We start from the raw sequence: 25,354 nt of genomic DNA, 5'->3' as shown, positions 1-25,354 counted from the left end.
TTATAACCTACTGTGCTCACAGTTTCTTTAAAACCTTCTTTAAGAACCAAAATTTCCAATTTTTGGACTCTATCCATAGATTACAGGGGTGGAAAAAAAAGTAGGAGTGATGTTAGTTACCTTGTAGTTAGGAAACGTTTGGGTAAATCAGATCATTAAGAAAGGCTAAGACACAACATGGTACGTGAGTACTCCTTATCCCTTACAATTTCTACTAAATTTGTGAAACGTACCTCTAGTAGGCCCCTAATGCAAATACTCAGAAAATTTTGCAAGAGTGAACTGCAGAAAACTGCACATTTCCCACCAAAGTTACTGTACTGTGTGTGTTTCACTACGTGCATTTCAGCATTTCAAGAAAAGTACTTGAGAATTTCAGTTAAATGCTTCTTTTAAGTCTGACACATTTTGAAGTGTAAAAATCTGTTAGAAGTGTTAGAAAGTGAAATGCATTCCTTTTATGGGTCAAATGTTTTATGTCAACCTCAACATTATTATTAAAGGTCTTTTAATATCCAAAACCTGAAAATATTATTTTGCTTCCGTCTGGTGATTTTGTTTTCCTAAATGGTGCCTGAGCCGAAAAACACTTTTAATGGCACAATATTATGACACAAACTGCTGTAATTCAGAGGCTCTGTAAAGATATTTATTGAGTATCTTTTCAGGACTATTGCACATGCCATATCCTTCAGAGCTAGTTCATTTTAAAACATTGCAGAATAACCTCTCTCAACTAGTTACATATAAATTAACACATAGGCTATTCATACTGTAGAGTCCTGTTACTGTGCCTATAAAGAATACAAGCAATTAAAAAAAGTGTAGTTCAGTAAAATTAGTGATCATATATAAATAAAAACCTTAACGTAATAAGTTGTTAACAGTATCTATACTGCACCGCCCTGTTACAATGAAGTTCTATTGTCACAGAAATTAACAAAGGCATAAACGAGACACTGAACAAAACTAGACAGCAATTAACTTTGCATAAAAACACAGTGAAGGCAAAAATAATTACAAATAGAACAAAAAGTCCAATAACCAACAACACTCTAAATAACCTGTCAAACATGGTGCAATTTTACATTCTTAAGAAATGAGAAGACACAATTACCTTCCCTTCCCTGAAACTACAGTGCACTCTAGGGGCTATTCCAAAAATGGCTCCGCTTGTTCCTTCAAGTCCCAAAGCCCATAGTCCTCTCTACAGAATCACAGAATCCTTTAGCTTGGGAAAGGACCCTTAACACCATTGAGTCCAACCGTAAACCTAACACTGCCAAGTTCACCACTAAACTGTGTCTGTAAGGGGCACATCTACATGTCTTTCTAATACCTGCATATAGCATCCTGATCACGAGAAAACCCAGTTTACAGATTTTATTACAAACAGGGAAGTATTTTGCCTTGCTATGCACGCAAATTCCCCATTCTTCCTTTCCTAGAAACCCAACAGGAACAGTCCCTCCAGGAAAATAAGCTGCTTTGCTTCCTCTGGGTCTAACATAATTTTTAATCTTCAGGGTACTTGCTAGACACGAGTGGACAGAATTCAGCAGGACTGCGCCCCGATGCTGTTCAGGCCCACAGGAATTCAACAGCAGCAGGTGTTGCTGCTGAACATGATATGCACTCACAGAACAAAACACTGATTGTCTATCCAGAAATGTATTGCTTGCTTGGAAGCCTCACATTCCAATTGGCACAGGACATGAGGAAAACATCCTTTGCTGTCAATTCTCTTATTCTCTGTTCATGATTTCGCCTATTTGCACCGAGGATTATTTCTAACTTTACAACATTAATGCCTGCAGCTTCACTATTACTTCTTCAGTTCAAACTCTTTTTTCCCCCATCACTGCAGAGTAAACAAATACTCTGTCTGTTCTGACTTTTTTTGGTAAGGTAAGTGCTGTGCAAAGGAGAACTTCAGGTGCAGTGCAGCTACATAAATCCCAATGATAATACTGTCAAGCTAATTTAACAAGATTACTGTAAAATAAAAGTAACAAAACAATGAATGCAAACGCATAGTCACACAAATCCCCATCAAACCAGGAGTGTGAAATCTGCAATGATCCCATCTAAAACAACAGTGTTCATTCCTGCATCAGCCCTGTGCCTGAGAGGCACTGGCAGACCTTTCAGGCAGACCCACTTCACAACCCATCTCTGCACACAGAGCTTGGCTAGGGGAAAAGCAGAACAAATACCTCCAACTGCACACCAAAAAGGAAAAGAAAGAGCAGTTGCTCAGGATCCGACAAGAGAAGAGTTAATGGAAGAAATACTGATGACACAATGAAAATACCCCTACAGGCTGAGCAGTAGCTAGAAAAATGGGGCAAGGAAATGAGTCATCAAGATGTTGAAGCAAGCCTTTTAAGTATCTTTAAAAAACAGAGGATTCCTCCATGGGTGGAGAATTCTGGCTACCAGAAAAGTCAATCACCTCCAGGCAGGAGCTGAGATGTGTTCCCAGGTCCCAGAGCATAGACACAGCCTGTGTAGACATCATATCAGAGCACTAAGTGTCAGGGTTGGTGGCTTCTCCACTTTTATCTTGCTAAGCTAGTATTCAAGCTACAGACCCACTTCCTGGTTAAATAACATCCAGAGGCAGAGACTCCTTTTGACTCAAGATAGGCACAGTTTCCAGAGCCTTTTACTTCAATCCTGTAAGGAAGAATGAAAGACACAATTACTTTGACACCCACAAGCAAATAATGCAAAAGAGCAAAGGGAACTCCGGAGATCATGAGTTCTCTTTGTACAAAGCCTGATTTACCACAGGCAAGGCATCACAGGAGGATGGTAACTCGTGCCTTGAAGAGAACACCACAAAGATCATCGTTTTTTTCAATAGGACCTGGGCCCCAGAATACAAAGTATTGTAGTACTCCTGCACCTTGTCTAGTGGTCGCTTAATGTGAAATATATCATTAGAGCAGAGACTGGAATTCAGGTTTGCCCTTCCCAAGGATGCTGTGCTATCAAGACTGGTTCCACCTTTGACCTCCACATCTTTCTATACAGCTAAAATGTTCCAGCAGAAGCTGTGAATGCATGCTTCTCTCATTTCCCTCTTCCTCAGAACCAAACATGGGCACTATGGTTAAGGGGGTGGTGGAAAACAGGAAGCGAACCTCAGTTTCCACACCATAGGTGTCCCTGTGTCTCCTTCACCAACTGCATTTTCAAACAAAGTATTACAGTGTTACGTGACTAGGCCAACCAAACTAGTACGGTCTCCGGAAAACCCAAGGGTCCAATCCCCACCAATGTTAACATGACTCTAATAGCAAGTCAGCTTAGACATCAAGGTGTTTGCCCTTCTAACAACAGGAGGGACAGTCTGAAGCACACACAGAGGCAGAAGTCTAAGAATGTGAAGAACTTCGTCACTGAAAACGAAAGCATCAGTGGATGTTTGTATTGCAGGCAGGGGATAAGCAAGAGTGGGAAGGACTGGAGTTTTCAACTTGAGATGCCTACGTGCTGTGCACATCTCATATTAAATGTATAAGGTCTTTATCAGATCAAGCCTTCAGGTCTTGGGGATGAACTGAATATAGCCACATACCACTAGTAATGTCACAAAATTAAGAGTATTTAAAGTTTCCACTTCTTAAGTTAATTTCAGACTTCTGAAATCTTAATGCTCAATGCTTAACTCAATGTGTATTACCAATTCTACCAACTCCTGCTGGCGGTTGCCCCAGGACGAGAAGCAGCAGCCTCTGAGAAGATGGGACAGCTGTTGGTGGGAGGAACAAACCGCTCCACACCTGATACTGGTAGGATAGAACACAGGGCCATGACCACAGAGCAGCTCATGTAACATAAATTCACACCTTCGCTTCTCCCTCAGCAGCCTTTTTTGTAGGCACGTCATAAGAAGTATGAAAACATCTCTCAGAAGTCTCCCAAATATCTTTGCTATAAACCTCATGCAGTTTGCATGCAGGTTTTCAGTTTTGCAAAACATATTCTATAATGAGGAATTTGTGTAATTTTACTCTTCTATTCCTCCCGCCTTTGCTTTGGTATCTTGGTGGTCTCTTGATTTAACTTTCACTTCTCTATACTGCCTGTTACCATGAGCTCCCATCTCTTGTTGCTTCTGAAACTGGCATTACAAATTTATCTTCTAACTTTCATCCGTCATAGTTTTAACAATGCTATGTGAAATTATTGTATTCCATGCTCTTTACATAGTCATACCTTCAACATCATTACAGATACTTCTTTCAAGTCACTGTGTGTATCTGTCTTAGTTATCCCCTTACTTCCCTATAATTTACTATCACCAGCAAAACCCCTCAACATTGACTTACAGTTTATTGTCTAATGCTTTCCCATTTACCCAAAAGAACTCTTCGTTCCTTCTATAGAGTCCAATCCATGGGTCTTGCTTTGTTATCTTCATCATAAAACTCTGTAGGAATAAACACATATGAGAAAATAAGTTTTGCATGTTCAGTCCAGTTATCAAAATACAAAGTCTGAGTCAGGGCTAGAAAGCAGAACAATGTTCTTCCCTTTCTCCTGGAAGAAACAATATTAAAGATGAAACCTACAGAGTACTGCAGCATCTGGATCTTGTGTGATCCGCATAACTGCAAGAGAACTTACAACTCGATCAGAAATCAAAGGGATTAATTTTGAGACAGGACCCTGCAGCACTCAGATGTGGTGAGAGAAATGCCAACTGTGAGAACACAAGTATACTGCTCAATATTAAGAAGTGTTATGGAAGTACAAATGCATCATTTTACTCTCTCTCCACAAGAAAGTCTTCAAACAATGATGAACACATTTGCAGATAATACATTTCTCCATCACTGGTATGTCTTCATTATATGGAGTTTTTATTATCAGTCAGGATGGATTTGTGGAAGACACTTTCGAGGTTAGTTAAGAGAAGTCCTTACCCCAGTGTGTGCCACAGAATTGACATCTGCACTCAGTATGCCCATTATACCGGTACCTGTGATAGAGTTGACTGACCTAGAGAGAGGCTGTTTTAAATATCAAAGTCTGCTATCAAGGTCCATAAAAGATACGGAAGAATATATTCTCCTAGGTCTTAGTCCTAGGTGCCATTTTTCTTGATGTTGTACAGAAAAAAAGGTGATCTAGGCTGTGGTTAGGTTATCTCCTAACTCCAAAGGTCAAAACTAACATATCTACCAACTTGGATGTCATTAACTTATCTTTCTAAGAGAGAACAGTTGTCTAATTAAAGATAAATGAGATGCAACAGCGTTCACCCTAATAGTTACCTTCCATGTGAGTATTTATAGCTGTGAGCAGCACGAAATTTAACTCAGATGAGCCTCAGGCATTTTCTAAAACATCAGCTGCTAAACCTGATGTTTGCTGTTTGCAAGGAGAGGAGGCACAGGGCTTTCTGCAAGCTGTGACTCGTCATGGTCTCTGCATCAGCGTTCAAACTGTTCAGCTTAAGAGGCCAGAAGAACACACTGGTTCATTGTGCAGCTCCCTTAGAAGCGAGATGGGCTGAAACAAGACCCCTCTTTTGTTCCCTTACCAGTTCCTGATGATTTTCTATCACCAGGAGGGAAGCATTGTGCAAAGCGCAGAAGCTCTGACTGGAGTTCCAGTTGGCTTCACTCTCTGAGAGGTAGTAGCATTTCCTCTGGAAATACAGCCAACCTGATGGACAGAGTTCCAGGGAAGGACAGATAGGAAAGTCTTTGGCTGAAGAATGGTTTACTGTGAAAAGACAAAAAAACAATCTACCTATTTCTTCCAATTAGAAAAGGTCTCTGGAGCTTTTTAGCTTGCTTTCTGACTGCATCATCTAATCTTATCTAAGTGCAACCATAGTGTTATTACTTCTGCCCAGAAGAAAATATTATTGGAAACTAATTATACACACTGGCTCCTGCACCCTTATGGTTGCTGACATACCTTTAAAATGATGATCAGGGGCAGGCTGGTAGAAATAGCTGAGAAGATGATAATAACATATCCTCCAATAACTCTTCTACAACTTCAGTATTTATGACAACTATGGTTTTTGGAAGTGTTACTTCCTTGCAGATGAATTAATAGTTTTGTTTATTATAGTGTCATATTTTGAGGAATACAGATTGGTTGCAAAGAACAGTCTTCCATGTGTTATTTGTTTTACTGCACCTGGATTAATACCAACAGTGATGTTATAAACTTGAATGCCAGAAGTACAGTAAGCTGAGCACTCCCTAACTGCAACTAGTGGAGTAATTTCTTTAGCACTGCAATATTAAACAATACGCCATGATACATCTATTTAACTTGGAGATAAGGTGAGTTCTGAATAAACCTTTTATGGTTCTGAGGGCCTTCCAACAACCTAAAATTCTGGTAATTTCTAAGCCCAATTATATTTTCTTTTAAAATCATTTACACACTTACCAAACTGAATACACAAAATCAAAATGACAGCAGCAGTAAGGACTCCAGCAACACCTCGCCAGAACCAGATATTTGACAATAGACCTGAAAAAAGAAAAGTCAGGAATTTAAAATAAAATCAGTTGAAAAGGGAGTGGAGCCCAGGATCCATGAAGCTGTTCCAAAAAAAGTCGCTCACCATAGAGCTGAAGACTAGGAAGTGTGTGACATTTAGCTTGTCATCACAAAGCTACTTAGCTAACAAGAACTGTGAATTACTCTGGATTTTAATTACATCATTCGGAACTTAACCTAATACTGAGGTACTTCCCAACACTCCAAAGTGATCGAAAAAGAAAGAAATGAGCAGGTCTGTGGTTGGCCTGATGCCTGAACATGGCGTGGATAAGAAAAATGAGACAAGTCATCAGCTCTGAAGCCCAAAACTCCTGAGGAACATGCAGCCTTATCCCACAGTGGCACCTTTTCAAACTGAGATCTTCTTCTCTTCCCATCTCCCTTCCAGGAGCCAGCAGTGAGCTGGTAGAGGTAGGAAGGACCCATCAACTTGCCAGCAGGGTATCCTGTAGCAAAATGCGCAGGCAGCAGGAAGGGACGAGGTGCTCCTGAAAGGCTTCCCTCTCAACTGGCGGTCACTCTGCTGCCAGCACAGGAGTCTGCCGCGCAGCCTCCCACCTCGGAGAAGCGCCAGAGCACACAGGTGGGGTTATCAAGCCTCCACGCACACCGTGAGCCCCACGGGATCGCAGCATGGGGCTGATTCTCAGTCGGCCCCACGCACTCCGCAGTCCACACAATGCCCGGCACCTCCCGGGGCATTTCTCGGGTGGCTCTTGCAGTTCGGAGCCAGGCGCTCTCTGCTGGCCCAGGACTGGCCGGAGTGGCCGGAGCCCCTCGACGGCTGGACCGCCACCGGCTCGGCCCCTCCACGCCGGGCGGACACCCGGAGCCGTGCCCCGGCCAGGGGGTTTTCCAGCGGCCCGGCCGCTCCCGGGATACCGCAGGGCAGCAGCCGCGGCGCCCAACCCCACGGCCCCACTCCCGGAGCGGGCGGCGGTCCTGCCCCGGGGCCGCGGGCTGCACGGCAAATCAGCCCCCGATGGGGCGCCCGCTCTCTGCTCCTTTCTCCGGCGGAGTCTCCTGGCTCCCCGCCCGGCTGCAGCCACGGGAGCCCCCGCGGCGTCCCTCCCGGCCCCTCTCCCTTTGCCCCTTCACCTATGCGGGACCCCGTCCCCCGCTCCGGGGAGCCGCTGCGCTCACCGCCGCCGCCCCCTCGACGTTCCATGGGTGCGGAGCGGCAGCCCCGCTGAATGGGGAAATCACGGGGCCGGAACTGCCGGAGCGCCCGGCCTCGGATGTGGGGGCAGGCGGGGGCCAGCGGCCGGGAACCGCTTCCCAGGGCATTGGAATCGGCATCGGCTCCGGCCCCTGCAGCGGGAGGGAGCGGGGAGGGAACAAACTCCCCCGGGTGCATCGTCACGGTGCGTGGGCTTGGTGCTAACCGTACCGCTTTTTGATAGAAAGAGGAAAAAGGAAATAAATGGTTTAAGAAGAACTTGGCTCCCAACAGCTCTTGCTGTGATTCTTTGACATCAGCAGAATTCAGGACTTGGGAGGGACCTCACATAAAGGCAGATGGCTCTTGCTGCTTTTGAGTTTAAATGTTGACTACTTAAAACTTAATCTCTTTGGAAAACCTGACCAGTGATTTTCCTCACCCAGGAAAGCATAAAGCCTGATGATTCCGACTTGTGTATCACAAGTTGTACCACTGCTTCTTAGACAGAGCCATACATATCAGGAGGGCTGGCATATGGTACAGACATTTTCATTTAGCGGGTTATGCACAATAACTACTTTACTTACAACAGGTCTTGACTGTGTTGCTTGTTCAAATAGCCAGAAGGACACAACTCTCTTCAAGTCAATGTATGGGCTCTGTGTGAAGCTGATGAGGAATTCAGTGACATTTTATCCAAAATAGGCATCTGTACCTGAGGAGAAAACCTTAAACACAAAACATGAGAATGGAGGGTTACACTTTATACTTTCATTGCAGTCTCCAATTACTTTGATTGTCAATGACCTTGAGCAGTAGTCTGTTGCTGAAAATTATCTGCAGGCGTTTATATTTACGGGTAATAAAGAGCCATATAAACTTTATACTTCCATAAATATAAATTTACTTGAGGTCGATTTTAGCCTTTGTCTACAGCAAATGCTCATTTAAGTGATGGACTGGGAGAGCTGGACTGGCCAGCATGCCTGGGATGACTCTTGAGAAGAAACAGGCAAAAAGGTAGAGAAGAATCCAAAAGACATGTGTGAACAAGGCTTAAAGCACAGTGGCTTCAGGGAAATTAGGGAACTGAAGATTCCTGGGAGAAAGAGAGAGAGAAGAGGTAATGGGTCCAGACAGCATGAATGGTAGACACCTTAAGAGGTTTTGGGAGATGTGAACCCAGACAGGCAAAGAATGGGAGTGGGATGTGGAATTAGGACAGCAGGGAGGTGTCAATACCTGTTTCACATAGAGCAGATTTTGCATACGGGGTGATAGTGGAATATTAATGTATGCACCGCTATTACTCTAGGAACAGGTTATTCAGCATTTATTCACTCTGAAGAAGTGGCTCACTCTCTTACTGTTCAGACCTGCCTGTTTTGACCTGAGGTCAAAAATAACTTACTGTAGCTTATAACCACAGAGCAGTCACGGGTACTCTTTCACACTTACCAATAATACAGAAGATAGTTTTGATAGTCGCAGGCCATTCTTCAGGATGACAAAAAACCCCTCCTGAGAACATGTAACATCTTCAGTTGTGAATCATCCGATGCTCCAAAACTGCTATAGTTAAAACCCCAGATGCTTACAAGCAATACACTTGACCTATACTTTGCCAGATCAGTTTGGCTAAGACACCTCCAGGCTGAAAAGTAAGCAGGCTGCTGCTGCTATCCAGGACGTGTGATTTGGCAGATTCCCGCCCACTGGGCTTAATGCTTCAGTGAGGGAGAGCTGCTGCCGAACTACCTATAGACTGAGCATTTGCACCAAGTGTTCAGGCTGATCTTGGAGGATCTTGTTCATCCGTGTACCAGAGCAGAAGGCAGTGTGTAGACGGAGTGCAAGAGGGACATTTGTCCAGCCCACATTCAGCCGCTGGCTCTCCTTTCTTGTGCCTTACCAGCTTGAGGCATATGGGCCTCAGCAAAGGTAAGTCTGCAAGTTCCTTTGCACAGGTAACTCCCACAGACATCCCTGGAGATTGCTGGGGTGCTGAGGACAGCTATTTGGAAACGGGATTTTTTTTTTTTCTTTTTTTTTCCAGGAAAAAATGTCTCCCATAAGGCATTGCAAGGGCCATATATTTATTTTTTTATCTGCATATTTGATCTTATGAAATGTTCCCACATTTTATAAAATGAAGGTTGAAAAAGAAGATCAGAATTTCTTAAAGTAAAAAGGCAAAAGACAAAAATACCCTCCAAGCTGAATCACTAGAAAATTACTTTAAAATATTACCACGATAGGGGGAGAAAATTAAAAAATTCTAAGTAAAAAGCATGTCATTTTCCAAAAGAGATCGTTTTCTCTGGGAGGGAAAAAAAAAAAAAAAAGCAGCCCTTGCAATACTGAGAGTCTCATGGGATTGAGTAAAAAAGTTACAGCTGAATTGTATGATGCCACTACCTGCTCACTGCTACCACAAATAATCTTTGATTACCTGTTATCACCCACTAATGTGCTGCCTCTAGCTTTTTGGAATAATTATGTTCAAGTTATGCAAGGAAAAATCACTGCGTGTCAGAAATTTAAAGGTAGAGGATATACGTAGGAAATGCCTGTGCTGTGCTCACAGCAGCGTACTGTGGAGATGCCCAAGTTTGACTGCCATACTAAGAGCAATCTCGCTGTGATTGCACAGACTGGGGTGGACTAATTTACCCTTCTCTTGGTTGGTTTGTCAGTCCCTCTCTATCTCTTTTCTCACTCAATGGAAGAACCATTTGTGAGTTCAAAATCTTCAGGCAGACCTCGAGGCATTTGTACCCCTAACAAGACATTAACTTCTGATATTTTGGGGTGCTCTGGAAACTCTAGTAAAGTGTACATATATCAGACAAGTGTTAGTTTCTTAAGGTCCCATGGAACTGGACCAATCCATTTATTAGAAAAGGAGCTGGATGAATATTACTGTGCATTGTGTTCCTTTTTATATGTTTTAAAGCTGGTAACCCTCCACTGATCCATAGATAGGTACCTGTCATGCAGCAAAAAGCACAGCTTATTTATAATGTTTTGATTGTACACTCCCAAAGCTTCCTGATCCCAGTATATCTCTGTACCATAGGAATCCTGTCAGTAAATAAAAAGGAGGAAGGTACTGAAAGATTTGCTTTTTGCTTACTATTCCTGAAGTATGTTTTTCGTTAGTCCTGTGTTCAGCTGAACAAAAATACATTTCTTTCTTAATACTTATACATTTTTTTCTATTCTAGTGCCTATTACTTTTTGAGGTGATATATTTTCAGGATGATATTGAGAGGTTCCTGGAATTCCCAAAGTGAAATGTTTGAACTGGAAAGACAAATGCATTTGCTTATCTTTTAAGTTGTGAACATTTCTGTTGTATAACATGAAACTAGTCAGATGAGTAAAAATAACATGGGAAATATCCACATTTTAGACAATAATATGATAAAGAAAGATGAAGGATGAATGTAGCAGAAATAACATTGAACAGCTTATGGGACATAACATATGCTTAATAGTTTTGAACATTAAAAAAATTATCTCCTTCATAAAGATGTATTAGCAGATTTTATTTACTGCAGAAGTTAGTATTTCAGGAGCACTAAGCATTTTATGAAGTGCAGGGCTGAGAATGCTACATATGTCAGACAACTAGGTCTTTTACACCAAAAAATCTCAGTCATTCTGCTGCAGAAGTCTTGCAAAACATTATTATGGATTGTTTTAGAATAGGAGGCACAAAAGCAAGGAATCCAGCTGTGTTATCAGCTGTGTTTGTATTTTTTGTGAGGCTAGGATTGTTATTTACTTCTTTATAGCATGTGGGCATTGTTATTATGTAGTAGAAGACACAGTCCCCATCTTCAAGAACTGACAATCTTAACACTCAAAATGACCTGGGGGAGGACGGAAATAAGCAGGGAGACTTGGAGTATGGAAGATAAGGCACCAGATCATTATAATGACATGAAAGCAATTAACACTAGTAAGCTGAATAAGACAGGTAAAAATATAAAAATGACAGGAAGATTAGGGTAGAAAGCTCAGTCGATATAAAGAAGTTTATTTGGCTTTATCTATAGAACCTGATGGTCTAGTTCAATACGATAATCAATAATTAGTAGCTTTTCTTCCTGTAAATGCTATCTTCCAGGAATGTACAGAATTTCTTTATAGATAACATGTGATTCACCATAGAGCAAGCATCACGTTTAACAGCTTGAAAAGTCACTCACCATTTGAAGCTTTTGCAGCCACAAACCAAAAAAGGTTCCAAAAAAGTCCAATCTTAGTTTTTGCCAGTTGAGTGTGGTGTCATCACATCCCCTGTACGGGTAGCAGGCATCAGAAGTTTCTCCCCAAAATGTCTGCAGGCTGTGCATCTGCACCAGGAAGTTCTTAGAGGCCAGAACTGAAACGAGACCATGCAGCTACATCATCAGCCAGAGCCCTCCATTGCTTCTACTGATAGGTCCATTCTTGACAGAAGAGGAGAAGAAAGAAGCGCGCTCAGTGATCACCTGTGACTTTTGAAGTGGTGAGTCATCCCGACCAGCCTGACAGAGCTACTCAACTTGGTTTCCTGTTCAGCATCCTGTGCCCTTGTCTCACAGCTGCAGCTGCTGGAGCCAAGCACTTTCCATCAATGGCATGAATAACATTTGGTCTGCTGAAAAAGGTTTCTTTTCCTAATCTGCGTCGGTTTAGCAGCTTTTCTTCCCCGCGTTGCCTGCTGTATTGCTGGAAGGTACTGCAGCAAGAAGTGCTGTCCTCCTTGGTGGACCAGAGCAAGGGAAGGATGTTGTATGAGAAGAGACCTGCATGGGCTAATGGGTCTGCAGAGAGATCAGACAACCTCACGGTGTGACGAGTATGTGCTGAAAAGGAAACCAATATGCTATTGATTTATATGAGCATCATCACTGTTATCCTTCACTATATTCTTTATTGTCCTGTAAGCCTGTTTGCTGTTTTGACAGAGCTAAGGCTAAAAGAAATACAGACCTGGTGCGCAGAGTGAGTACTCTTGTGGAGGTGGACTACCTAGTGTTAGCTGGGCTTAAAGAGAACAGTTTTCCATGCCTGACCTCTGTCTTAATTATTAGCAGAAGTCACGTGGTCACTTGTCCTAACAAAGATTGTCTCCCTCCAGAGAAGTCACTCTATTTTGAAACATCAAAATGATCACATGCACTGTTAGTAGACAGTCCCATTTGTGCTGACGACCGCTAAATTTTATGCAATATGCACTTCATTAATTTTTTTTTCAAAAAAACATGTTGAGCCATGCCTGTGATCTGCTTTTTCGGGGCAACCTGAAGACCAGCTGAAGTACCAATTTGCTTCTGTATTTCCTGGATGCTCGAGCTGGTGGTGCTGTGCTGACAGTTTATCAGTATCAGCAGCGTTGTACTTTGACTCCAAATGTTAAGAGGTCTTGGTGCAGAAACTGCCAGAATCAGTCAGATTTTGTACTAGAGCAGCATCAAGGTGATCTGGTGCCATCAGAGAGACGCAGAAGTCTGTGGAAGCTGGCAAAGCCCGGCTGTTTGGCCAGTAAGATGGGGTCTCCTATAAGAAAGGACAGAAAACCCCACAGTGTTTGTTCTCCTGAGTGTGTCTTTTTGGGGAGAGGTTTCAAAGCCTTGCGTTACTGCAGCAAGGAGCTGGGTAGAGTGTGTGATGACAGATAACGAAACTTAGTGGACAGCACAGCTGAGAAATGCAATTTCTCATTTTCTCCTGAGATTTTTGTGTTGCTTCCTCTGCAAACTGTTGTTCTGTGAAGGTGAGTGCTTGGTTTTCCCCAATGGCTTCTTGAATGCAAGATGGCTTGGTCTTTTAAGAGAGGATTTTGTACCGAAGGTTTGCATTTTCCTTTGCTGTTTGTGCCTGTTGGTGTGAGGTTTTCCCCAGATGATGCCCAGACGCAGGCGTGGCTGGGGCTGGCAGATGATGGCAGGGCCTCTAGGCCTCTTAGCCTCCTCTGAGGCCTGACTGCCCTCTGGTGCCCGTAGGGAAAAGCACCACAGAATTTTATCGGTAGGAATTGTCTCAGGCAGGGATCACGTCCATTAAAGCGCAGGTGCCTGCAGCAGATTTAACTCGTGTTCACAGGAGGAGGAGAGTGAGCGCCTGAGGTCTGAAGAGCAAGATGGGCCAGAGCCAAGAGCAGCCCTGTGCATAATGGCCCGCACTGAACACTGCTGCCTTGCTCTGCCGAAACATCTCCTGACTGACTGGAGCTCGGAGGCTGTCTCTGGGGTGGGTGCCTGCACCTACACTGTGCACATCTAAAGTTTGGTGAGATTAATTCCCCCAGAGAGGCTGCTGCATGTGACCAAAGTAAAGGACAAGTCTGGCCAGTGCAGACTGTTTCAAATATGGAAACGTGTTTAAAACACCCCAAACAACTAACAGCCAACAAACACAACACAAACCAAAGGGGCAAGTGCTGCCCCTTGCATATTCTGATTCTTTTGTTTGCCTCTGATAAATTTTTGCTCCAATGCCTCTTCTGTATTCTTTTGCCTCATTGTGAGGTTGCACACTACATTCTTTCGGAAGTTTTGGTTAGAAATATTTTGATGGTCTCCATCCAAAAAGCATGTTAAATATATTCTAGGGACTCCTATACATCTATTTTAGACCATCTTATGTGGTCTTGGTATATCAGTGTACTGAACATAATATTTCCATGTTGTGTTTTTTTCCTGATTGACTGAGAACAAGTACTAACACCCTGTAAAGCTGTAATGTATCTGAGGTCCATTGTCCTGTCTCCTAATCATAATCCTCAAAGTGCAAGTTTTATTCACGCCTCATTCAAAAACAAAAGCTTTGAGTTCTTTTAATCACATAAAAAGGCCAAGTTATTTTTGCATTTGTCATGGAGTAAAGGAGCACCAGGCAATGTGACACTGCTAAGCTGAATCCACCAAGTGGACCAATGGAGGAACAACCCATCAAGGAAAATGCTACATATGCACAGAACAACAGTTAAATGTTAACATCCCTCATCTACCACTCCCATGTATCAGTGTGGTCTCACCTGGGAGGGGAAATACAACACTCAAGTCTGACCTGTCTGTGTGTCAGGCTCTGGGCAGTGGCTCAGCACCAACACCTAGTATTATACCCCAAATGAGGACACAAGGTATCTGCAGAGTGTTCTCCCAGAGTCTCTTTTAGTGCAGATTTTTATAGCTAGATGTCAGCACAGGCTGGCAGTCAAATCAGTCCACACTATTACTATATAGCTTTCCAGCCCCTCCAGATGATGTTCTCCTGTCTCTTTCACATTCATAACTCATAGATACACCAAGACTCCTCACACAATTCTTGTTCGCACTGGCTGCTCAGACATGGTTCATTACATCCAGTTATTCTACTCCTGATCAAGGCAAAAGTCTAACTCCCATGACTCAGCCTGTTATTTGTCAAACATCTTTCATACATACAATGATATACAATGGAAGTAGCTCAAACTTGTGTAAGCATATTCACTTGTTGCACATTATAGTACAAGTTAGCATGGCACAAGCAGTAAGTCAGTCAGCATTGGGTCCTAATACTATTAACCCTTGCAAAAGCAGTTTTTTGTTAATCATCTCCTTCTCAAGGAAGTTTCCAGCCCACCCAATTGCTTGAGATACAAACCAAACTTTATATGCTTTTGTCAGACCTTACAGCTTGATCTGCTGTGGATGTTATAGGTCAGAACGCAGTAGTTGTACTGCAGAAGCCCTGGGTCCACCAGAACAAGGCACATTGCACTTAGGGACCTCTGAAGTGCCAGGCTGTTCCAAGATCTCACAGCTATCCTAGCACTGCCCAGTAACCTCACCTGCATCCTCTATCACAAGGGACAGGCTTTGTCAGGGGAAAGCTTTACTCAGTTACAATTACTGAGACCTGTCCTAGTTACCATTACCAACCAAATCAGTCCACAGTGATACCACTGTACAGCTTTCCAGCAAGTTTCAGGTGTTTGTCTCCTGTTGCTTGTTGATCCACAGTCCATACTAAGGCTTGCCATACTCATCTGTTCTTCTCAGCATTGCTCTGTCAACCAAAGCTTATTATACCAAGCTATTTAACTTTTGAATAAGACAAGATCTTGATGCTACTATAACATAAAACTGAATATGGAAAATGGTTTCCAATGATATTGTTGATGCAAGTAGCTTGGTTTGTCATTTTTTCACATTAGACTAGAATTTCCAAACCAGCAGTAATCTAAAATTTTATTTTTTGATAGGGATAAAATTGAGTATTAATCTCTGTCCAGTTTCACCCTGTAAAAGTATACAACTGAAATAAGGCCCAGTACAAGTAGGTGTGCCTCTGCAGATCCGGACATTTCTCCCATTTTTTTCTTCTTTCCAAGTAAGCTTTGGACTGTGCTCTATAGAAGTTGATTGTTGTCTCTTATCTTCATGCAGTGATTATGTAGTTCATTCTTTCAGGTGGATCTTTCTTCTGTGCTCACATACCCTTACCCTGCAGCCTTAAGTAGTGTCAATGCAAGACAGCAGATTAAAAAAAGAAAAAATCAGTTGCTAGTTCATTCTTTCTGTTTTCTGTTTTGCTATTTCAACCATGCAGAGACACTTATCTAATGAGTAGATAATTGTTCTAAAGAACAAAATATGGTCTATAATAATTTTACCATTTCCTTCCACCAAAGAAGAAAAACTCCAAGTCCCTGAATACATATACTATGCCAGCAGGAGAGATAGTGGGCAAGCAACATAGTGGACAACTCTAGGCAACGATGGAAGCTCATTAGACCCCACAGGCCTGCAAGAGTGCAGGATAAATCTGTCTTCAGTATTCTGCATTGAAAGGGTACTCCTTGTGATTTTTGCACCTGAAGGAAATCAAAGAGGAAAGGTTACTCTCAAGGCTGAAATAAATGCTATATAGAACTACACCGGCTGTATAGAGGAGCCTTCAAGGGAGGTTCTGAATTGTGTAACTGCAGAATGAATAAGACACTTATTAGTGTAGCAGTGGTACACATGACAAACAAATTTGAGTAATTTTCCCATTATTCCAGCACTGAATAGTTGTGGAACCAAGTTACTTTCTAGATAAAGACTTAAAGTTAACACTGCTTACAGAGAAAATTTCTGTCGCCTTTCAGCCAAGACTTCTTGTCTGGCTATAAGCTTCCAAGGTGCACATCTGCAAGCAGCTGTTCTTCATACTGCACTTCAGATGGTCATTCCCTCCCTCAACTGCCTATGTAAGAACTGAGATTAGTTTATAATAGTATTTTTTTTCTGCGAGTTATAAGTTTAAAACTGCCCAATGCTCATTTTTCCAATATGGACATAGACAAAGTTATCAACTAGAACCTTCGTTTTGGAATTCCAGGCACACGAAGTTTCCTGGAGAAGGGATTCCTAATGAGTACATAACATGACTTGTACTCATCCTTTAGTCAATAAAGTGAAAAATATAACTCCACTAAGATGTTAAGTAACAGATGCTTCATCCCTCAAATGATTTCAGATTTCAAAAATATACCAAATTTCAACAGCTATACCAGTACCAGTGAGATTAGAATATGGATTATTGAAAATACAAGCATTTGAAGGAAACAAACTGTCACTTACATGATCATTTCACAGATCCTCCAGTTTCTGTTTAAGCTGAGAAGGGCTGACATCTCCTCTTTAGTCAATTCAAAGTCAAATATCTAAAAAGAAACACAGCTGGAAATCACCTCTTTGAACAAATCAAATCAGAAGCAAGATTCGCAAGATTAAAGAACAAGTTCACATCAGAAAGAGTGGTAGTTAGAAATGTTGCCTTCATAAAACAGAAAGGAAAAGAAGTCTCTTTGAATTTTCAAGACTCTATTGCAGAGGGAAGCAACAAGAGATCAGTTGCAGTTACATATGCCAACTGTTCCAATGTGTTTGGTGAACACTTCAGTGTTACAGAATGCCTCTATTTCTGGAAGATGCATTTCTCTCCAATTCCAAAGAAACATCTGGAAGGCTTCCATATTTCAATAAATCCATCTATGTTATTCCTGAAGTCTTGATGTTCAGCATCAGGAAAAAAACCACACCACCAAAACCACTCAAGTCAGTCAGAGGACCAATGTGGTTTACTGACACCAGGACTCTTAACATAGCTTACCCTGTATTTTGAGGAATGTTACTGCACTTGGACTCCAAGGAAGCCCTGCCTGCCACTTCATCCGGAAGTCACAGGAGACTATGTAAGGTGACTGATAAAGTTATCAGCATACTGTTACCAAGAGCTTGCTCTCTCTCTTTTCTCCAACTGTAGTTTTCAATTGTAGCCATAGCTTCCAGACAGAGAGGAAAAAGCCCAGTCCTCTTGCCTGAGGAGGACTTGGGAAGGGTGAGAAAGGATCACTGCTTGCTCTGCAGGGGGAGGCCATGCCAACCATGAAGGGCAGCACCCAGGTCACTTGTAATCACTCACCTTGAAGTTCTCCACAATACGCTGTGGTGTGACAGACTTGGGAATTGCAATCACATTTCTTTGGATCTGGAAGCGAAGGAGAACCTGCAGGAACAGACAACTGAGTCAGAGAGAGGACAGTTCCTGCCCTGTAGGAAGCAGACCCTGTTCCAACAGCTTTTCTCCCTAAACTATACGTGCTTCTGCATAGCTGCATTTCAAATAATTCCTGTCCCTGTGGCCTAGGTAGCACTTCCTGGAGGGTGAAGAGGGAATCAGTGGAGGCCCATATGGAAGGCCTCCTTTCCCATTCAGTTTTGAGACAGTTCCTTTTCTTGCCACCTGGACTTTCAGCAGTCCATGGAAGGCTTCCATTCTCTGCAAGAGGACTTGAGAGGGGAAATGACATGTGAAGATGGGTCAAAAATCTTTCTGGCTGTGGGCCAAAGAGCTTCTTCAAGTATATATTGCAGGCCATATAGAAGACAACCTGCATTGCTACTTAACTCCACAAAAGAGCACCATGGGGAACACTGATAGTAGCTGCACTCTGTTCAGGTGCAGTTTGCTAAATAGCTGTGTTACAGGAAACGGTACCTACTGTCTGGCAACTATGTACCTGTGCTGGGGTTTTGTTGTGCTTGGCTGCAATCTCTTTGATCTTGGGGTCATCCAGAAGGCAAGGCTCCTCAGGGTTAACCCTACACAAAGACAAAAAGGAAAAAATGGAAAAAAAAAATCTCTGCAGAAAGATTCTACCTATTTAAAAAAAAGAAATCATGTAGAAGTATGGACACACACCTGCACCATTACTCATTCAATTAGTCTAAATTCTTCAAACTTAAGCCACATTAACCCATTTGAAATTACCTGTCAGGACGCCCAAGGGGACAATAGGCTGTCACAGTGATCCCTTTGGATTGGCAATAGCTGATAAGCTTTTCCTGGGAAAGGTATGGATGACACTCGATCTGCCAACACAGGAATAGAGACTGTGTAGAACTACTATAGTGTTCCCACGCTCTAGAGATATTTTTCTGAATCTTAATTTCTTCATTACAGGCTGCCTTAATCCTACCCTGCAAGTGGTCTGTGTGACAATACAAGACTGTAATTCTATAGGGCATCAACTTTTATATTGACTTCTTATGTGCTCTTTGTATTTTGTTCTGAGAGGCTTTATAAACAGCATTGATTACAGTCAGAATTATAGCTTGTCTGTGGATTCTTTTACCTCTAATGTTTCATAGGGAAATACTCCAGAATTTGTCAACAGTGGTTTAACAAGGTAAGACAAAAAATAAATATTCCGGATCTTTTTGTATGAAGAAATATCCACCGAATAGGATTTAGAGTACGTGCTGTGTCTACTTTGTTCTCCCTTTTTCCATCTCTTCATTCAACTGTAACCAGATCTTTATAATACCTGAAAACTATCCATCTGCAGTCGCTTAGCAGCTTACCTGGTTATTTGCAGGCTTGTACTTCAGTCCTGGCTTGTTCAAGAGTCTGTCAATCTGCTCACGACTGAAGTTGGAGATCCCAATGGCTTTTACCAGACCAGCATCCACGAGCTCTTCCATGGCCTAACACAAAGGGGAGGAAGGTCCACATCCAGTGTACAAGACATGACCTGAATACATTCATCGTGATGTGGCTTGTTTCCCTTCATGGGAAGCACATAACTTTTGTCTTGCCAGGTTTTTGATTTTCAAGGGTAAAAGCATGTACTGGTGGTATCTGTGCTATGTCTTCTATCACACCAAAGCCCAAGATCATGTTGACACTGAAATTCACTGAGTTACACAAGGAAAAGGCAACTCTAATTCTACTGTTGTCACAGCATGGGAGGGCTATGACCTAGGAGGATGGCAGGATCACAAGCTAAGTGTCTATTTCTGCAAATCTGTTTGAGCAGTTCAAAAACTGCATGAGAACTGTGGTGAAGAAAAATTGTACAGTTACAGTCAAGTAAATAACATTTTCTAACCTCAGTCTGGTCTGTAGGTCCATTGAAACTGATTGTGCAGCTCAGTGACTTGATATGCTAATACACAGTGAACAGGAAAAACAGCTTGAACAATCATGCACATTTTTAAAAGTTAACCACATACTTCTGTGAATTCTTTGCAACTAATTCTGCATATATGCATGAGCCATTCTGTGACTGCTGAAGCTAATGCCACTGCTGAGGACAGAAGACATGATTCTCCCCCGTGGGTGAGCTCACCTCCCATGTATGTAGAATATCAGTGTTGCTGGGTATTGACATGCCTTGGTTATCTGTGGGCACCAACTCCTCTCCTGCCTGTCAGTGAGAAAGAAAATGCTTGAAAAGCTGTTGAGAAGTTCACTTAGTACCACAAGAGCTCATAACTATGATAGCTTAAACTTCTAGTGCAGGCAAGAACACTAACTCTTATCTACATTCTGTCATTCCTTCCTGAGGAGCAGGAGGAATTTAAGGCATTTTTGCCAGTGACCATTCCCATAAAGACAGGTTTTTCTGCTGGACCCCTCAAGGTGATGACTCACCCAAACAACTACAGGGAAACAAACCACTCAGAACTATAACCTCCAGTCTCATACATGTTCAGTTCATGGATAATTCTTTTTTGCCCACCTAGAACCATTTTCTTCTTTTTCCAGAAGGGTATCAGGGGACTTCGGTACCAGGAACACGCAACTTTGGTCTATACAACACCACATCTGCTGAAAAGAGGTTTATGCGCAATGACTGTTCCTCCATGACAAAGCTCAGTATAAAGCTGCTAATACTGGGCTAATTAGAAGAGCCTTTGCGTACAAGTTATAAAAAGACATCAAGACTGAACTGTGTTTCACAGCTGTTCGCTACTCTCACCATGACACAGTTTCATTTCTCACAGCTTTGTTAATATAAAGCTAAAATAGAGTATGAAATAAATGTGAGCAGCTCAAAAGCAACAGGGAGGATGGAGACTGATCAGACTGTAGCAGGAAGGAAAGGCTAAGACCAGAAATAAACTGAGACATTGGTTCCTTCACTAATCTGTGAAGGAGTTCAGGCCCCCAAGAAGTTTCACCTTTTGAATTCCTGTCGCAGTGGAACAATATTAAGTCAACTACCAGCAAGGTCAGCTCAATCTAGACTGTATTTAGGACTTGGTGATTAGACAGAAAAATGGAAAACAGCGGTATTTTCTCTTGCTGTGTGATTCTGAAACACACAGAGAAAGATTTGACAGGCAGCAAAGTGTAGCCCTCCTTCCAGCAAGAGGTAATTTCCAGATGAGCATATACTGATTCACAAGAGAAAGGGAGAACAGCCTATATTATGCTTGCAGTTGGGAGACCTGCCCCTTAGTTTTCAGGCCATCATTCCCAGGATCAAAGGAGCATGTCAGCAGCAGTCTCAGGGGCAGAGATCAACAGCCTGTCTTGCATGGCCAGATTAAAGCTGAACGAGCAGCACCACAGCAGCGCTGGTGCATGCAACAGCCATGATTGTATTTCCCAGCCAGAACAACTGTCAGGCTGTAAAGCCACATAGCTTGAAAAGAAGCAGTTACAAGAAACAAAGCCAAGGGCATTGCTGCTACTGTACCTTGAGGCCAAAAGGCCAGTGCATAAGGTAGAGATCCAGGTAATCCAGCTTCAGATCAGCAAGAGTCTTCTGGCATGCTCCCTTCACCAGAGGTTTTTCAAAAAATGTGCACCACAGCTAGAGACAAAAAGCCAAGGCACACCATGACCTCCTGGGTTAAAGTTCAGATGCTCGCCTGCACAGAACAGAAATCCTTCACCTTCTTTGGGAAGTGAGGTGGAATTAGGCCATCCTAGTGCTCTTCAGATGGGGCTTGCTCTGCGATGGAACTGGCCCGTGACACTGAAGGCAGTATGTGCAGTAGTAGCACAGGTATTTGAGCAAGATTCTAACAAAGTTCTCTGGTTCCGTTACTTAAAACATCATCTATGTTACACCCTTTTACACAGGGTTTGCCTTTGCAATCAGTTGGTTTTAAATGAAGACATTATCTGTCATTCCTGACCATGCATGAAATTCATGCATTAAATTTAACAGTCAAAGCCAAGGAAATACAAAAATGCCACAAAGAAGTGGTTGGCATCAATCTTTACCAAGGTAAGAAGTAACTTTAGAATCCAGCTTAATAGCCCGTTTTTCTTACTAAGCAAGAGAAAGAAAACCCATCAACCACACCTTCCTTTGGACAGGGGCTGAGCAGATTACACTGTCCCAAGGTGCTCAGAACCTCATCTTCCTCACACAGCAGAAAGACCTCTTTGGCAGGACTGTGAGCCCAACTGCTGGAAGAAGCACCAGCCACCGCCAGGCTCATCTCCTCTGCTGTGCTTTAGCAGTCAGTGAGGTGCTGTTACCAAACTGGTTCTGCCTCCATATCAGTCCGTGACACCAAGTGATCTCTGACCTCTGTATCACGGGTTTCTACCTTGGTGGTGCTACCTGGCCCACTGCCTTTTCCTGCATCCCCTCTGCACCAATTGGCCTGCAAGTATGAGGTGCAGGACTAGGTTCTTCCTCATCCATCCCCTAGCACCTCCACGTCTTCTCGACAGAGTGCCAGACCACAGCAGGGCTGTGGTGGTGAAGCTCTTAGTAGATTTTTTGAAGGGGTTTGGGAAATCAGAGTGTTGATTTCTTTCAGTGTTATCAGATTGACTGGGGAAAAAAGCTGCCACCAGATAGTTAAGATAAGGGTGATTCTTCTCCCTGCTCAAGGAATTTACTCTTCCTATCCAAAGGTTACAACAATAAAAATTACTACCAGTGGATAGGAAAGACTCAAACTGTAGCACTGTGCTAATGAAATGAAACAATAATAGTACCAGGAGCAAGCTCAATTACATTACAAATCTATTCAATGCTACAGCATAAAACTACATTAGTTTCCTGCTGTAAAAATTTCACAGGTAAAGCTGGTGTGCCCATGACCCAAGAAGATCTGATCCTTACCTTACTGACAATGAAGAGGTCCTCTCGTTTCACAACACCTTCCTTGATTTTCTGCTGGATCCCTTCCCCAATTTCCTTCTCATTCTGGTACACATAGGCACAGTCAAAGTGGCGGTAGCCAGCATCAATGGCTGCCATCACTGCAGCTTCCACCTTACCTGCTGGGGACTGAAGAGAAAAGGGTATATTGTGTTTCAATTTGGGATTCTCACATGTTGCTCCTCAGGCAGCTTGAGGGTAGATAAACACATAAAAGGGCTTTAAGAGGAGCTTCTTCCATAAAGGTCTGTACGTATCTCAAGCACTGGCTCCCAGTTTAAAGCCTCCAGCCTTTCCTGTCAACCCACTCCAGGGACGGCTGAGCCCAACAGCTGTGCAGGGATGAGGCCTCAACACCACGACCGTTGTTCAGAGCGGGGTCACGGCCTCCTCGCTTCCCCACGCCGCTTCGCAGAGCAGCCCCGCGGGGGGACTCGGCCTCAGCGACCCGCGTCCCTGGGCAGCGCCCTGCAGCGGTGCGGGAGCTCGGGCTGCTGCGAGGGCCCAGCGGGCAGGGAGGGTCCCCAGTGCCAAAAGCCGCAGCGGCACCGCCGTGCCCAGCGGGGAACCCCAGCGGCGGCCCGGCCGGGATGTCGGTGGCGCTCCCTCTGGGAACGAGGGGCCGCGGCAGGGGCGCCGCTGCCGCGGTTACCTTCCATGTGCCCAGCCCCAGGAGAGGCATCCTGGCCGCAGCCCCCAGCCGCACGTAGGTCGCCATGGCTCCACTCGGGAACGCCCCGCCTGCCGAGCGCTTTAATAGCGGCCGGGCCCGCCCCAGTGCCGCCTGCACAGCTCCTCCCCGGGGTAATGCCCCTACACGCCATTGCTCGGCCTTCACCTCCTTAGCAGCCAATCACCGCTCAGATGCTGCCCCGCTGGCAACGCCTCCCAATCAACAGCAAAGCGGGGCAACCAATGGGGGGTCCCAGCCGGTTGCTATGGTAAGGTACGGGGGGAGGCACCTGCGTGTGGGGGGCGTGCGGGAGAGCCCCGCAGCGACCCTAGGCCGGCTCAGCGCCGCCTCCCGCCCGCCTCGGCTGCTTGGATATTTCTGCGGGAGTCGCGTTTCCCACGGGAGCCGACTGGGGTCAGGCGGGCCCGGCTGCTGCGGCCCGGCGCAGGGCTTGCGCTGTGCGGGGCGGCTGGGCGCCGCCGGAGAGAGCGTGAGCCGGGGGCCCACGGCAGAGCTGGGCGCCGTGCCGGGGCCCAGCGGGCCTCACACCGACCCCTCCAGGGCAGGACAGGCCCGGCTGGGACGGGCCTTCTGCTGAGGCTCGGCTTGTCTGGGCTCATGTGAGACCTGAAGACATCGTGGAGGTGGTGACGCCTACGGGGTGCGCCGTGTGGGCCTCTCCCCGCGCTGAAGATCCTCATCAAAAGATACTGGCTAAGGGCAGCGGTGCCCCGGTGCGGCTTGTGACTGTGCAGAGTTCAGCTCCTGCACTGCCCTGTCCCCTGTGCCATGGGTTGTTCATCGTATCTTGCTTGTGATACACTCTGGGTGTTGCAGCACGCTCTTGTAGTTCACCCCATCGGTTATCAGATGGAGCCTGTTTCTTTCAGTGGCACTTTGGCCCATGATTTGTCATTGGTAAAGCCGAGGGCTTGTCCCAAAATGAGTCAATGAACAGGAGTCCCGAGGTAGGGGATGAGACAGAGGCCTTGCTCTCAGCTTATGGAGCTGCTCCCTCGCCGATCGCCATGGGGTTGTGGGCTGTGAGCCGTGGCAGAGGACGGGCTGAGCCCTTTGGGTTGGAGCACCGCGTCCCCATGACAATGATGGTGGCCTGGGCTGGTCCCAGGAACCTTGCGATGCTGAGTGCTATTGAAGTGAGATGGCTAGAGAAACCTTGTCCTGACTGGCTGGTGAAAATGAGGAACACCCTGTTGCCCTCTGCAGTTGGGACATATGTAGCTTTTACTTTGGGTAAGTGAGCTTAGGAGTAATTTAGAAAATAATGACTATAAAACATTTTAAATGTTGGGAGATAGTGTTTTTAGTATGTTTTCAAAGCTGCAAAACAGCAGTGAGTTGTCAGTGAATGTCACAATGATCACATTGTCCCTCTCTTTAGGGAGGTGCAGACCGTATTTCAGAGTAAAATATACAAGTGTAGGAATAAATGGTAGATGAACTTTAGTTTCGCATTTGAAACCAATTTGGAAATTTTGGAGAGGCAAAATATTCTGTACTGATGAGGTGGTCA

The 25,354-nt window shown here is 44.1% G+C and overlaps 3 protein-coding genes across 5 annotated transcripts in view; 1 reads left to right on the top strand and 2 right to left on the bottom strand.

The window, feature by feature from the left end:
• Positions 1-489: 489 nt before the first annotated feature.
• LOC135998575 (C-type lectin domain family 2 member L-like) lies at positions 490-7,783 on the bottom strand. 3 transcript variants are annotated; one of them, XM_065651817.1, is made up of 5 exons: positions 7,642-7,783; positions 6,427-6,510; positions 5,558-5,742; positions 4,341-4,441; positions 490-2,679 (listed from the first exon to the last, which is right to left on the bottom strand). In XM_065651817.1, exons 1-5 carry the CDS (start codon positions 7,709-7,711, stop codon positions 2,562-2,564), a joined length of 558 nt encoding a protein of 185 aa, XP_065507889.1. In that variant the 5' UTR covers positions 7,712-7,783; the 3' UTR covers positions 490-2,561. The 3 variants fall into 3 exon arrangements, with proteins under 3 accessions (XP_065507889.1, XP_065507905.1, XP_065507898.1); XM_065651833.1 differs by having other exon boundaries at positions 5,558-5,682; XM_065651826.1 differs by having other exon boundaries at positions 7,687-7,783.
• An 8,123-nt stretch (positions 7,784-15,906) lies between these two features.
• Positions 15,907-23,913, bottom strand: LOC135984564 (aldo-keto reductase family 1 member B1-like). The gene is made up of 10 exons (XM_065626976.1): positions 23,800-23,913; positions 23,109-23,276; positions 21,720-21,836; positions 20,364-20,441; positions 19,597-19,719; positions 19,004-19,104; positions 18,753-18,834; positions 18,155-18,238; positions 17,311-17,393; positions 15,907-16,559 (listed from the first exon to the last, which is right to left on the bottom strand). Exons 1-10 carry the CDS (start codon positions 23,863-23,865, stop codon positions 16,517-16,519), a joined length of 945 nt encoding a protein of 314 aa, XP_065483048.1. The 5' UTR covers positions 23,866-23,913; the 3' UTR covers positions 15,907-16,516.
• Positions 23,914-24,024: 111 nt separating this feature from the next.
• Positions 24,025-25,354, top strand: part of BPGM (bisphosphoglycerate mutase) — a 39,719-nt gene continuing 38,389 nt past the window's right edge. The window contains exon 1 of the mRNA XM_065626979.1: positions 24,025-24,088. The gene's annotated coding sequence lies outside the window, so the exon portion shown is untranslated. The remainder of the gene's footprint in view (positions 24,089-25,354) is intronic.

This window comes from Caloenas nicobarica, chromosome 1 (assembly GCF_036013445.1).
Source record: "Caloenas nicobarica isolate bCalNic1 chromosome 1, bCalNic1.hap1, whole genome shotgun sequence".
NCBI classification, from domain to species: domain Eukaryota; kingdom Metazoa; phylum Chordata; class Aves; order Columbiformes; family Columbidae; genus Caloenas; species Caloenas nicobarica.
This window is presented reverse-complemented; position numbering and strand designations above follow the sequence as displayed.